The sequence below is a fragment of the Ornithodoros turicata genome, chromosome 6 (genome assembly GCF_037126465.1).
Source record: "Ornithodoros turicata isolate Travis chromosome 6, ASM3712646v1, whole genome shotgun sequence".
Taxonomy (NCBI): domain Eukaryota; kingdom Metazoa; phylum Arthropoda; class Arachnida; order Ixodida; family Argasidae; genus Ornithodoros; species Ornithodoros turicata.
In genome coordinates, this window is record NC_088206.1 from 34,682,783 (window position 1) to 34,696,204 (window position 13,422).

At 43.7% G+C, this 13,422-nt stretch overlaps 1 protein-coding gene across 1 annotated transcript in view; it reads right to left on the reverse strand.

The window, feature by feature from the left end:
• Positions 1-3,577: 3,577 nt before the first annotated feature.
• The window catches only part of LOC135396530 (putative phospholipase B-like 2), an 80,682-nt gene continuing 70,837 nt past the window's right edge, over positions 3,578-13,422 (reverse strand). The window contains exon 11 of the mRNA XM_064627559.1: positions 3,578-3,784. Coding sequence (XP_064483629.1) covers positions 3,617-3,784 — 168 coding nt within the window. The 3' untranslated portion in view covers positions 3,578-3,616. The remainder of the gene's footprint in view (positions 3,785-13,422) is intronic.

The window sequence follows — 13,422 nt, forward strand, 5'->3', positions numbered from 1 at the left end:
TTATTATGAATTATAATTAAGAAACTACACCACCTAGAATAATGCGGTCAACGCCATTTGTTCTTACTAGGTTTTTACCACCTCATGATGTGAATGTCGTGTAACGCAAGTTTAATTATGTAAATTTCAGCGAACTGAAGTCGCAAATTTGACAATTAAAGGTCACTTTTTTACTACACCAATGTGAAGAGCGTGTCTAATTTACTCAAATTAATTATAATTGACAGGGATATTGACTTGATTGATATTGACTTTGTGGCAATAAACCACGAGCTACTTTCTTACTTTCCATCATTCATGGTCGGTGGTGGTGAACGTTCTGTTGAGGAAAATTGGATCCTCTTTCGAAATAAACTTAATGAGCTGATTGACAGACACGTCCCATCAGTTGTAATAAAACCATCTACGTGCGCTCCTTGATATTCAAATGACCTAAGGAAGCTCCGCAATAAGAAAAAGCGCCTCTACCGGCAAGCCAAACGAACTGGTACTGAGTCCGCGTACTCAAAATATCACGAGTGTTCGACCGAGTACATAAGGGCTATTCGCCATGCAAAGCTCAAGTTTTATTCCACGGAGCTTACCTCTATGTTATCTAATAACCCTCGCAAATTTTGGAAAATTATTAATCCACCGGCGCGCGATCCCATCCGCCTGACTAACCCCGACGGATCAGCAATGTGTGACGCCGACTGTGCGACTGTCTTTAACGAAGCTTTTGTCAGTGTGTTTACGCATGACGACCGTCAAAGTTTCCCCCGTGCTCTCACCATCCACCGGCGCTTTCACTCCTATGCCCAAAATTGTGGTCTCCCAGCCCGGGATACTTCAGGTAATTGAGAACATGAAATTATCGCACTCTTGTGGACTTGATTCCATCAACTCTAAGGTACTTAAAAATACCAAAGAACCCTCGTCCATGTTCCTGACCTTCATCTTCACGCAATCACTTGAACAGGGGCACGTGCCCCACGACTGGCGACAGGGCAAGGTCGTCCCCTTTTTCAAAGACGGCGATACAGCATCTCCCCTCAATTATCGTCCCATTTCCCTAACTAGTATTCCGTGCAAAATTATCGAACACGTAATTTACTCAGCTATCTCGTCTCACCTCGAAGGCAACAATTTCTTTTTTGCTCAACAACATGGTTTTCGTAAGGGCTTTTCATGCGAAACCCAGCTCTCCCTATTCACCTTTGATATCCTCTCCAATATGGATCGTGGAGTCCAAACAGATGCAGTCTTTCTTGATTAAAAAAAAAGCATTTGATTCTGTGTCATATTCAGGTCTTGTACACAAACTTTCGCTCCTTAACCTACATTCCGACGTCTTTAACTGGATCGTGAGTTACCTTTCTAACAGAGCTCAAACAACCATTGTAAACAACTCCTCTTCGGCCTTCCTCCCTGTTTCTTCGGGTGTACCCCAAGGTTCTGTTCTTGGGCCTCTTCTATTTCTTATATTTATAAATGACCTCCCACACTCCATCTCATCCTGCATCAGGCTTTTCGCCGATGACTGCGTATTATACCGTGCTATTAAATCCCGTTCAGATCAAATAACCCTTCAGCAAGACCTTGCGTCAATTTCCAACTGGTGTTCCTTTTGGCGTCTTCCCTTAAATGCTTCCAAGTGCTGCCATGTTTCATTTTCTCGCTCTAGGTCCCCCCTCACCTATCAATACCACATTGACGAGTCGGTTGTCAACACTTCTGATAACTACAGGTATTTAGGGCTTCATTTCTCATCAAATCTTTCCTGGTCAGATCACGTTCATACCATTGTAAGGGATGCAAATCGTAATCTTGGCTTCATACGTCGTAACCTTAGGCCTGCTCCCCCGGACGTCAAACGTCTTGCTTACCTAACCCTAATTAGGCTCAAATTAGAGTATGCCGGCATCATATGGGATCCCTACCAATCAACTATTACGGATCTTCTCGAGTCCATTCAAAATCGTGCAACCCGTTTTATTTTGTCCAACTACTCATATCCGTCTAGTATTACCTTGTTAAAGTCATCCATCGATCTTCCCCCTCTTGCACTCCGTAGAAGATACTTTTCTTTGTGTCTCTTTCACAAGTTTTACATCAATCAAGCCATCCGACCCTCTTCCATTGCACCAGCACACTACGTCGGACTGATCACACATGCAAAGTTGAGCATATCCATTGTCGTTCATCCCAGCTTCTCAATTCCTTCTTTCCACATGCTATTGACATTTGGAATGACCTTCCCCAATCCATTGCCACCATCTCTGATGTTTCTGCATTTCGCAGACAGTTGTGTTCCTTTTTTGAATTATAAAGTGTGTCTCATTTACTTGTATTATTTTGTTTGTGTGTTACTGAACATATGTAACCTCGCGTACTAGTTATATTAATATATTCATTATGTGATAGTGCTTGTTGTATTATTAGTTCACACCCCCCTCATGTAACGCCCCTCGTGGGCATTTTTCAGCACAATCGTTGTCAGTCCGACGAAAGGAGGTTGGAAACCCAGCCCACAGTGCCATTGCAGAAAGAGATAACACAGGCATGGCTCATCGCATCCGGCTTTCGCTGGGATCATGCTTTGCCTTTCCCAATTTCAGGAACAGACACTTTTTCTACTATCACTCTGTGGGCTGGGTTTGGAACCTCCTTTCGTCGGACTGACAGCGACTGCGCTCAAAAAGCATAATGTTCGGCTATTTTTTCCGATAGGATAGCTCTGAATATCGTTGTCAATTATCATGTAGTTGATTGAATTCGGCACGCTCCTCATATTCGTGGGGTAAAAAAGTGACTTTTACTTTGCAAATTTCCCAGTTCTGTTCGCAAATATTTACATAAATAAACTTACGATACACGATATTCACATCAGGAGGTTGCAAAAACCCAGTAAGAACAAATGCCGTTGACCGCATGATGCTAGGTGGCGTAGTTTTTTATTATAATTCAATGGCACGTTTTCTGGGACACCCTGTATGTACTTGTAGCGAAGCTGGAGCACTCTCAGAGAAAAATTTTGGGTGCGGATGCAAAAACTCCGGGGGTCCAGGGAAATCCTTGACCCTCGCAGATTGGGCTGCCGTTCCTCAATGCAAGCCACGTGGCGTTTAGCGGTTCAGACAAACACTGGCGTACAGTACAACAAATGTGGAAATGAGAAATTTGAAGTAAATATTAAAGAAACTGCTACACTGCGAGAGATTAGTAGGCTGATTAGGAATTTTAAGTTGCTATGGCGCTCTCGCCTCCCTACAAATACGCGTACTAATGTTTACCAACTTTTACCAATAGAAATTGCTAATTACACAGTTGTTTTCATGTGTATCTGGTACACTTAATAGAATATTTCAAGGTCGTGGCAGAGATGCGATGAATATCAGCAACCTTCGTGCCACACCATTGGATCAAAAATGTCTCGTATTAGGTGGGATGAGGCTCACATACCAACGCGATTATTCAAACGGGTAATAAAAATTGTAAACGAATACGTTCCAATGGTGTCCTTCATTTAGAGTACACGTGTGATAGGGGCATGATAGTGTGCACACGATTCAACCTCTGTAAGCGGAGTTGAGCCAACTTCAACGTTATATGTGTACCTTTAATGCATATTTCGACGTTAGTCTTTCCAATGGTGAATGAAAGGTGTAAACTGCCAGAGGTCAGGTTGTCCTTGATGTTTGTCCTTGAAGCCCGACGTACTCCACTGGAACGGAGGCAGAGGGTCGTAGGTAGGTCCGCCTACGGCAATGAACTCCAACCGTTCAAACAAGGTGCTATTAGTCAACTGAAAAAGAAGAAAAATACACAGTAGAGGAAGCGAATCTATCTCAGTATTCTCAAGAAGCGAAACGTCTTACAAGTTCGTTGATAACATCACCACCGTTACTTTGGAAGTCTAATTAGTTAATGGAAGAGTCATTTGCGCGTCCGGATGTGACTTCAACTAAGTAAAATTGGTTTTCCGAGTAGCATATAAGTGCATTTACATCGAATGACGAAATACAATGTATCCAGAGACAGACAAGAATTTTAGTACGACTCGACATGGCTTCACTGAACCGCGATTAAGCTAACTGAGGTTATGCGTAACAACAGCTCGCTGAAGGTAGACGGCTGACTAAACAGCCGTTAGCCGCAGTGAGCGTAAACCGAGCTTGGCGACTTCGGTTTGGGTGGGATAACCGATAAAGTGGCTCATGTCCGAAGCAAGAATCTGATGAAAAGATAATACAGTGAACCCTCGTTAATATGACCCCCGATAATCTGACATACGCGCTTTATGACCATACTCTTGGGGGACAATGCTGCGGAACCTCTGCAAATCTCCACCGTTAATATGACAATTCCGCATTATGACAAAAATGTTCGGAAACGACCATGGTCATAATAACGAGGGTTCACTGTAATAATATTTGGGAATAGATTTATCCGTAAGGCGAACTTATATTTGTGTGGTGACATACTGACCAGATACGACAATACTGCTGATAGTTGCAAACACCTGTGGCTCTCTAATGTGCCCTGGAAATCTCTGACACACGGTGCTGATAAAAAAGATGACGCAAAGACATCAACTTTCAAGTACTGGTCACTGCTATCGACCTGCGGTGTTGATGTTTTTGCAGCTCTGCAAAAACGTCAACCGAACGACGTCAACGTCACGACGGTGGTCGACACCAAATTCACGGACGAAATAGCTACATAAAGTGCGTTTACATGAAGGAAGTAAAAGTCGATAGACGAGAGAACTTGATGTCTAGTCGGCATGCAAATCGGCGTATATCGACCTGAAAGGAAGGTAGTCACAACGAAAGCAAGTCGCAAGGATGATGTAAACCCAGTCAGGCAACGTGCCCTAAGCTTCAGTCGAGTGATCTCGACCTTGGGAGTCTCAATCGATTGTCATGCATATCCTCCCCATTCAACCTTTACGGTTAGTCGACTGGGGCTTTCAGTCGACATATCGGTCCATGTAAACACTTACGTTTCGGTTACGGTGGCTCAGTCGGTACCGTGTTCGCCTTTTGGTCCCGAGGTCGCGGGTTCGAACCCGGCCGAGGCCGCCAGTAACTTGGTGGCAGGGTTGCCGAGGGACGTTAAATACGGGGTGTCGTATGGTGAGCTTGCACGTTAAAGAACCCTCAGGTGGGCAGAACCGCTGAGGCGTCGCTCATGGTCTCAGTTGTCTCGCGACGTAAGCCCCGAATTATTATTATTATTCCCCTTCCTCTCGCGTTCCACCTATTGACTACTACACGCGTGGTCATGGGTGTGTAGCAGCGTCAGGCCTTCTCAGGTACGACGCACCCAGAGGGTGGAACGTGATTCTCTTGACGACAGCTACACCTACAGGTTTTCCCGTCGTATTTAATACCTATACCGTGGAATTTAATTCTCATGCCGCCACTTTTAATCCTTGTTTCGCTGGATTTCACCCTTCTGCCGCCACTTTTAATCCTTATACCGTGGGATTTAATCCGTCTTCTGTTAAATTTAATCCTCGTGCTGCCAGTTTTAATCCCTATCGTATGGGTCTACCTGCATGGTTTATGACCTGTTTTGACGATTTCCTTCTTTACGGCTATAATGCGACTTTTTATGACTATGTCTACTCTATGCACTACAATGGGGTAGTATCGGACTACCAGCATCATATATGACATGTTATGAGTATTTCCTTGTTTACGCCTATAAATGCACTTTTTGGTGAGCATCACTGCTCAATGCACTACTTTGTGATAGTATGGGACCATGCGCGATTTATGACATGATATTACTATTTCCTCGTTTACGGCTATAAATTTGCTGTTTTATCACTGCAAACTATATGCACTACTATCTGATAGCATGGGACTACCGGCATGATTTGTGACCAGCTATGACTATTTCCTTGTTTAGGGCTTGTGGGCATCCGCCTCGGATTATCGGACGCATGTATATCCTTCCCGGAGGGAAAGATAAGGTTTGCGTGATAGGGGGAGACGCCCCTATTTCCGGTTTCGACAGGTACGTCATTTAAGCAACGGCAGAAGGTAGTGGGGGATCTTTTTTCCTCTTCTGGGTGGAGAGGCGGAGGGGCGCTCCACTGCTTCGGAAAATGTAAGGAAATAAATCACTCTTCTTGTTGTTCACTTGCTGTGTTCGTGTTCTTCGGGGTTACGGTGGGTCGGACACGGAACCGCCCCGGGTTTGTGGGCCGCGGTTCACACAGGCTATAAATTTGCTTTTTATGACTATGACTGCTCCATGCACTACAATGGGATAGTATGGGTCTACTACTACTATGGGATGGTATGGGACTACCTGCAATGTTCCTGAGCAGTTATGACTATTTCCTCGTTTGCAGCTGTAAATTGGCTTTTTGTGACTATCACTGGTGAATGCACTACTAAGCAATAGTACGGGACTACCTGCATGGTCTATGACCTGTTATGACTATTTCCTTGTTTACGGCTATAAATTGTCTTTTTATGACTTGGACCACCCTATGCACTACAATGGGGTAGTATGGGACTACCTGCATCATATATCACACGTTAGGAGTATTTCCTTGTTCACGCCTATAAATGGTATTTTTGTGACTATCACTGCTCAATGCACTACTGTGATAGTATGGGACTACCTGCACGATTTATGACCCGATATGACGATTTCCTTGTTTAGGGCTATAAACTGACTTCTTATAGCTATGACTGCTCTATGCACTACAATGGGATAGTACTGCCCTACCTGCATGACCTGTTATGATGGTTTCCTTGTTTATGGCTATAAATTGACTTTTTGTGACTATGCTTCCTCCATGCACTAATATGGGATGGGATGGGACTGCCTGCAATGTTTATGAGCATAATGGTTGTTTCCTCGTTTGCAGCTATAAATTGGCTTTTTGTAACTATCACTGGCAAATGCAATAGTATGCGATAGTATGGGACTACCTGCATGGTCTATGACTTATGACTATTTGCTTGTTTACAGTTCTAACTGAATTTTTATGCCTATGATTGCTCTATGCAGTACTATGGGATAGTACGGGGCTACCTGCTTGGTTTATGACCTGTTATGACGATGTCCTTGTTTACAACTATAAATTGACCCTTTATGACTATGAGCACTATTTGGACTACCTTGGGATAATTTAAGATGCCTTGATTTTGTATGACCTGGTATGACTATTTCCTGGTTTGTAGCTACAAATTGATTTTATGAATACGATTATTCTTTGCACAACTAAGGGATATTATAAGACTATCTACATAATCTATGACCTGTTGTGAGAATTCTCTGGTTTGCAGCTAGAAATGGTCTTTTTCTCTTTCGGGTCTTTTTGTGACTACGACTGCTCTGTGCACTAGAATGCACTACAATGCAAAACCTGTCATAAATCATTGGCTGTAACGACTTTTGGTTGGCCGCTCTTCTTGGCCCCGTCTTGCACCCCAACCACTGCCGCTCTCCTCTATTCTCTCCGAGTCTCAGGACTCGTGAACTGCATGTAACATTGTGCTAGTGTTTATTCTCTTCTTTCTTTCTTTCCTTTTCTTTTCTTTTTGTTTCTCTTTCCTTTTCCTTTCTTTTTGTTTCTTGTTTTCTTTCCCTTTCCTTTCTTTTTGTTGCTTTTTGTTTTTCTTTCCTTCCTGTGTTTCGATTCCCCCTTTCTTATTTTTCTTTTTCCTTCCTTTTCTTTTTTTGATTGCCCTTTTTGTTTTTTTCGTTCTCCTTCCTTTTCTTTTTCGTTTTCCCCTTCCCCCTTTTTTCGTTTTTTTTCGGAATAGCAAGCCGGCTCTTTGCCTGGCTTACCTTTCCTTTCTTTTTTTCTTAATAAACATATTCCCTCCCCCTACCATAAATCGTACAGGTAATCCCACACTGTCGCATTGTAGTGAAAAGAATAATGAAAAGTCACCCTGAAAATTTAGGATCAAATTTCACGTCATAAGGATTAAAAGCGGCGGCATGAGGATTAAATTCCACGGTATAAGGATTAAATTCCACGGTATAAGGATTAAATTCCGCGGTATAATGATTAAATACGAAGGGAAAACCTGTAGTTCGAGACTACCCCATGAGACAGCTGTGAGTCCTCGCCGCACCAACGAATGCACAGCGTCACTTGCGCTGCTGTCGGCAAAAGAAAAAAAGAGCCGATGAGGAAATGAACACCTTTTGGCACTCACTCTACGACAAATGTGTACCGAAGTCCGCCCATCTGTACATACGTGTGTATCTACATGCTTTTAGTTTGAGAGTTTCATTGAGTTTGTTGTTTGCTTGCCGTTTGCTTTCTTATTACTGCGCGAATTCTAAGCGGTCTACGGTGTGGAAAGCAAGTCTGCGGTGTTATGCAAGGACGTTTTAGGTTGCAAAGTGGTGCAGTAATATAGGAACGTAGTAGTAGATGGGGCAATGAACATACAAACACAACACAAGCATACGCACAGTTGCATACTTCAACTGCCTTTATTCAATCGAAGGTATAGTACTCGTAATAGCAGAAAAACTTCCGGGGTTTCACTTTTTCGCTTCCTTACCGACGACGACGACAGGCAACTGCAACTAGTCAGTGGCGTGTATGCCAAAGGGAGTCTGGCTATTAGGAGGAGCCTTAAAAACAGGCTGCCATGCCAGAGAGGAGCTGCCATGACACCAAATTTTCTCCAAGACGGAGGATGGTACTTGGAACGGCGAACGGGAGATTTTGTGACAAAAAATTTCCACAGAGTACTTTGATTTCATACTGTGAGCATATATCCTTATGTGCGCATCTGCAAAAATCAGCTTCAACTTTCGCTCCGCCATCATTATTTATGCGAAAATGGGATGTTTCGTCGCTAATGTTAGGCCTAGTTAAGACCCTGATACCAAGAAAATAGCAAGAAGGACGACCCTTATGCGTAGGATTTTGCATTATATAATTGCATTTTATTTATACATACATCTTTGCTCATTTTTTATTCGATCTACTTTCATTACTTATTTAAAACTTCATACCGGCAGTCGTTTGCTTCGAAGAAGCGGTTCTTCTTCAGAGACTGTTCTTCTGATCCGAAGTTACAATATTAAGCTGTCTGTTGTTTGTGTTTTGTATCCTTTGTTACAGTGTTGGTTTTTCCGTGTCTATATAATTTTCCACTCCTACCTGGATCCCAAGTGGGATTCGTAGTATATTGAAGTAAATAAATAATAAATATACCAGAGTATGTGTGAGCGACACGGCAGCTTCGCAGTGCGCACTGTGAAGGACTTGACCTATGTTCGTTGACCTCAACTCTTTTCTTGAGCGCAGCCTCTCTATTTCCTCCAGGTTCGAAGAAAAAAAGCGAACATGTGTTTGGTATAATTCCCGTTACAGAGCACGTAGGCGTGTGCATATGCTTCTTGTCGAGAGCTAGGCGGACGAATGCCAATGAATCAGAGTAAGAAATATGGTCAGTGAAGATAGTGTCAAGGGCCCGAAACTCGCCAGTTCCTTTGCGGGATAAAGTGAGGCGCTTCATGCGTTTCACGTCATCGGACGTCAGAAAAAGTCATAAACTGAACGTCATGGAGACATCCGGTGGCTAGTGATTACTGATTGGTTCCCATGAGGATGAATTCGTTTTCTGGGCGATGATTGGCCGTTTTCAAATTTGTTCGCGGGCGCTCGAACAGGCGACAGCGCGGCGGCTGTGCCGGTTGGAACCGGCGTCCACGGAGTCAACGGCGTCCGTTTCGGACGGCTCGTATTGTGTAGCGGTTGTGTTGGACTATGAGTTCTGATTTTTCCTGTTTAAAAACGCAAGCTGTATCATGTGAGTGTCCTCGAACAGTAAGAGCTGCCAGGGAAGATGCCTGCGCAACATTTGTGCTCTGCTTCTTGGTGTAGAAAGTATTCGAGCGCCCGAACGCCTCGTACCCGATACCTGGTCAACGACTGCCGAGAGGTAAGTCATTTGTCGTTGCTTGTTGCCTTACAACACCGCATTCACTTCGTGTATTGTGAATAAGTTGCTTAACAGTTACCGGAATACGCGGTGACCGAGACAAACAGCGTAGCTTTGCAGATACGATGGTAGACTATATTTCTTTTCGTGAAACAATATCATCTAAACGTTATGATTAAATACCCGTTCACGTCGTACTGTATAAAGGTATGACGCTACTGTAAGTCTGATTCTTCGTGATTTCGCTCGACAAGTTTCGTACGACGCGTTGACTTAGTAGCTGTTCTGTACGTAGCGCCAAAGCCAAGATTGTCAGGCTAATCGGTCGGAATATATCATTGTGAAGTAGCGCAATACAAGGTATTTTTTATACTAAGGTCGCTCATCACACCCCATGGCTGCGAGCTTCTCACAACCCTACCACCGCTCTTATTTTTCGCGTTCAACAGCACCTTTATTCTTTCTATTGACATTGCAACTTTCACATGCATAACCCTATATCTGATACAATTTTTTTTCATCTTGCAGCCACTGAGCTCCAGTTCCCAGTAGCAGCCCTTGCCAGAGGCAGTCCGACATTATCAAGGTTCTTCAAGCAAATTCTGGAGCAATATAAATGTCATCCTGTGTACGTCTTGCTTGCATAACCGTATGTTGCACAATAAAATACTTCATGTGACAAACAAGGCTCTGTCGTATTCCTGTAACCCACTGCATTCCGACAAACGCGAACCAAAAAAACAGTGCATGAAAGAAAAAAAGGAACAACAAAAGAAGACGGGAAGCAGAGCAGAGAGGAGTAAAGTAGTGAGAGAGAAACGGATGACACGTCATTTACGTCATTCGCGACATAATCAAAAAAGAAAAAAAAATAGGGTGGCTAGTCCTCAGTCATTGGTCGAGCTCCGGAGGTCACGTGAGTTTTCAGCTACAATAGATTTCTACTACGGCTTCGCGCCCCTGATAGTGTGAGGCACTAAAAAAGTATCGGTATCGGTAACGATACGGAGATCGCGTTACCGTAAATTTGTAACGGAAATGCTTTTCTGATACCGATTTAAAAACATATCGCGATCCGCACTCCGATACCGATAAATGTATCGATTACTGTAACGGCGTTACGTACAACACTGACCATAATTGATCATGTTCCTTCAAATAATGATTGAGGAAATCGAAATATCCACTTTCAAAGTGCAGAGCACGAAGCGTATGAATACAGGAACAACGCACACATTCCTGCGTTGAGCTGCGAACGAGGCTATTCTTCGAAACCGGGAGTACTTTTTCAGAACGTAGTCATGACCTGCTCATGGCGTTCAAGTTCATTCCAAGAGCGAACTCCGACGCGGATGTAGATAACTTCCGTCAAGTACCAATCAGAGAGGGTGGATTTTGAAAAATTTATTTCGAAGGGCTAATTTTGCTAGACTTTTTTCCGGTTTATTTGGACGCCCAGGGGGAAAAAAGATTTATTTTGAAAGTTTATTTTGTGAGTTAGATTTTTCAGACATTTATCTTTCAGTGGGTCATATCAGCTTCACCCCGGCCAGAATATATGGGTGTTCCCAGGATTTTTGTCGGAAGAGCGCAAAAAGCATCCAAGGGGAGGCAAAGCGTCCAACCAATAGACACTGGAATGACAACAACCGAAGCGTCTCATATGCAGGATAAGATTCAGATTATTATGACGGCACCTGACAATGACGACTCGCGAGTAAAACGCGGGGAATTCCCACACGCGGTGATGTTGCAGTTTCAGACGGGATCCCCTCTTGCCCCTTCTTCTTGCCCCCCTCTCGGAACGCCCTTGTCAGAATATGAAGTAGCGCTCATTATCCTCATTATCCTTTTTCCATTCGAAATTCGAATATAGAATTCCGTATTCGATTAGGAAATAGAATCGAATTATTCGCTTCGGTATTTTTCGATATAAATTTCGATTTCGATTGTCGAAGTTTCCATTTCGGTATAAATTCGAATATTCGTACATCGCTACAAATAATATATCTTGGCTATTGTCGTGAGTTTTATGCTCATGGAGGAAGGAAACACAGGAGTGGCCCTTCCAACTTTTTGCCATTGGGACGGGCGTGCCAGCTTCGCACTGCATTCTGGGATGCTCCTGTATACCACGTGACCGCACGTGGCCCCAAGAGCATGCGCTGGCCAGCCCCCAAAGCAGACGACGGGAGTCGTGATTGTCTTGCAGTTCAGATATCTGCATTGTGATGAACGCCGCGCGTCCAGCTTTATTTTTGTGTGTTCGGAGGTTTACTCTTGGTTTACCCTTCTACTACAAGACCTGTCAGTGTCTACAGGACAACCACGCAGGACTTGAAACATCATTCGCGGCAGCGATGTTTGTGTGACGACGTGGCCGCTTTTATGTGTCTGTTGGTGAAGTGGTAAAGCATGCCAGTAATCAAATTTGTACAATGATGGAGGAAATCAATTGAATCTGCAGCTGTAGCACAGCGCCAGCTTGCAAAGGGACGATTCAAGATGACTCTCTCACACACAGGGGTACGAAACAACCGGTCAAGTACGTGCTTACGAATGAAACGTTATTCCCGTGACAGAGCTGAACGACAGCTGCAAACGCGGTAAGAACACGTTGTTTCAGCAGTGGTGCTCATATTTTAAGAGTAAATGATTTCGGAAAAGCATAAAAGCATGAAAAGCAGCGCTAGCAACACAGCGTTGCCAAACCGAAACTTTAGAGAGGATCACGTGGTGGACAGGAAGTGATGGCGGTTTTGACAGGAGCGACCGCTAGAGGAGTCCCACGGAAATCTGCTCGAAACGGCCACTCCTGTGTTTCCTTCCTCCATGTTTATGCTGCTGTCTTAACGGAACATTGATCGTAAATTATTCTTAGATATATTGGGAAGCGATATGCCTGAATTACGATAGTACATAAAAAAAAGCCAGAAAGTATTCGCCGGTGCCGGTAGCATTACTTCTTAAATCTGCTAGCCTTGCGCTACCCTTGACTGCAGTAACGTCTAGCGGTACGTGCTTCGTTACTTAGTTTCGAAATAACACTGGTCCGCAGACCCAAATATGGTACTCAACGAGAAACATAACCGAAAATTGTACTCCCAAAGCGGTAGACGACGTGTAAAGACTGGAGCTGGTCTTGTAATCATTCTGCTATTCTGGTGCCGCTAGACCTCGATATTTATCTGACAAAGCTGTAGCCGCGGCAGTTAAAGCGGCACTAAAAAGTTATACAAGGTGCACTTTTTTTAACAGCATTGTGATACGTTGCCGACGGTGAGCGTTTTCCAAAAATTGCTGCCGCAATAAAGTAAATATCGGCTGTAAACCGACAAAATATAAACTGCACTCTTTCGCGCTCATGCCCCACTCTGCGATGTCCTGGCGACAATAGCCACACGTCACTTTGACGTCACGCACCATCAACCATTCAGAATGCAGGACGCTTATACATAGATTTTGTTGTAATATCGAGAACTGAGGTAAATTCTAAGTACCT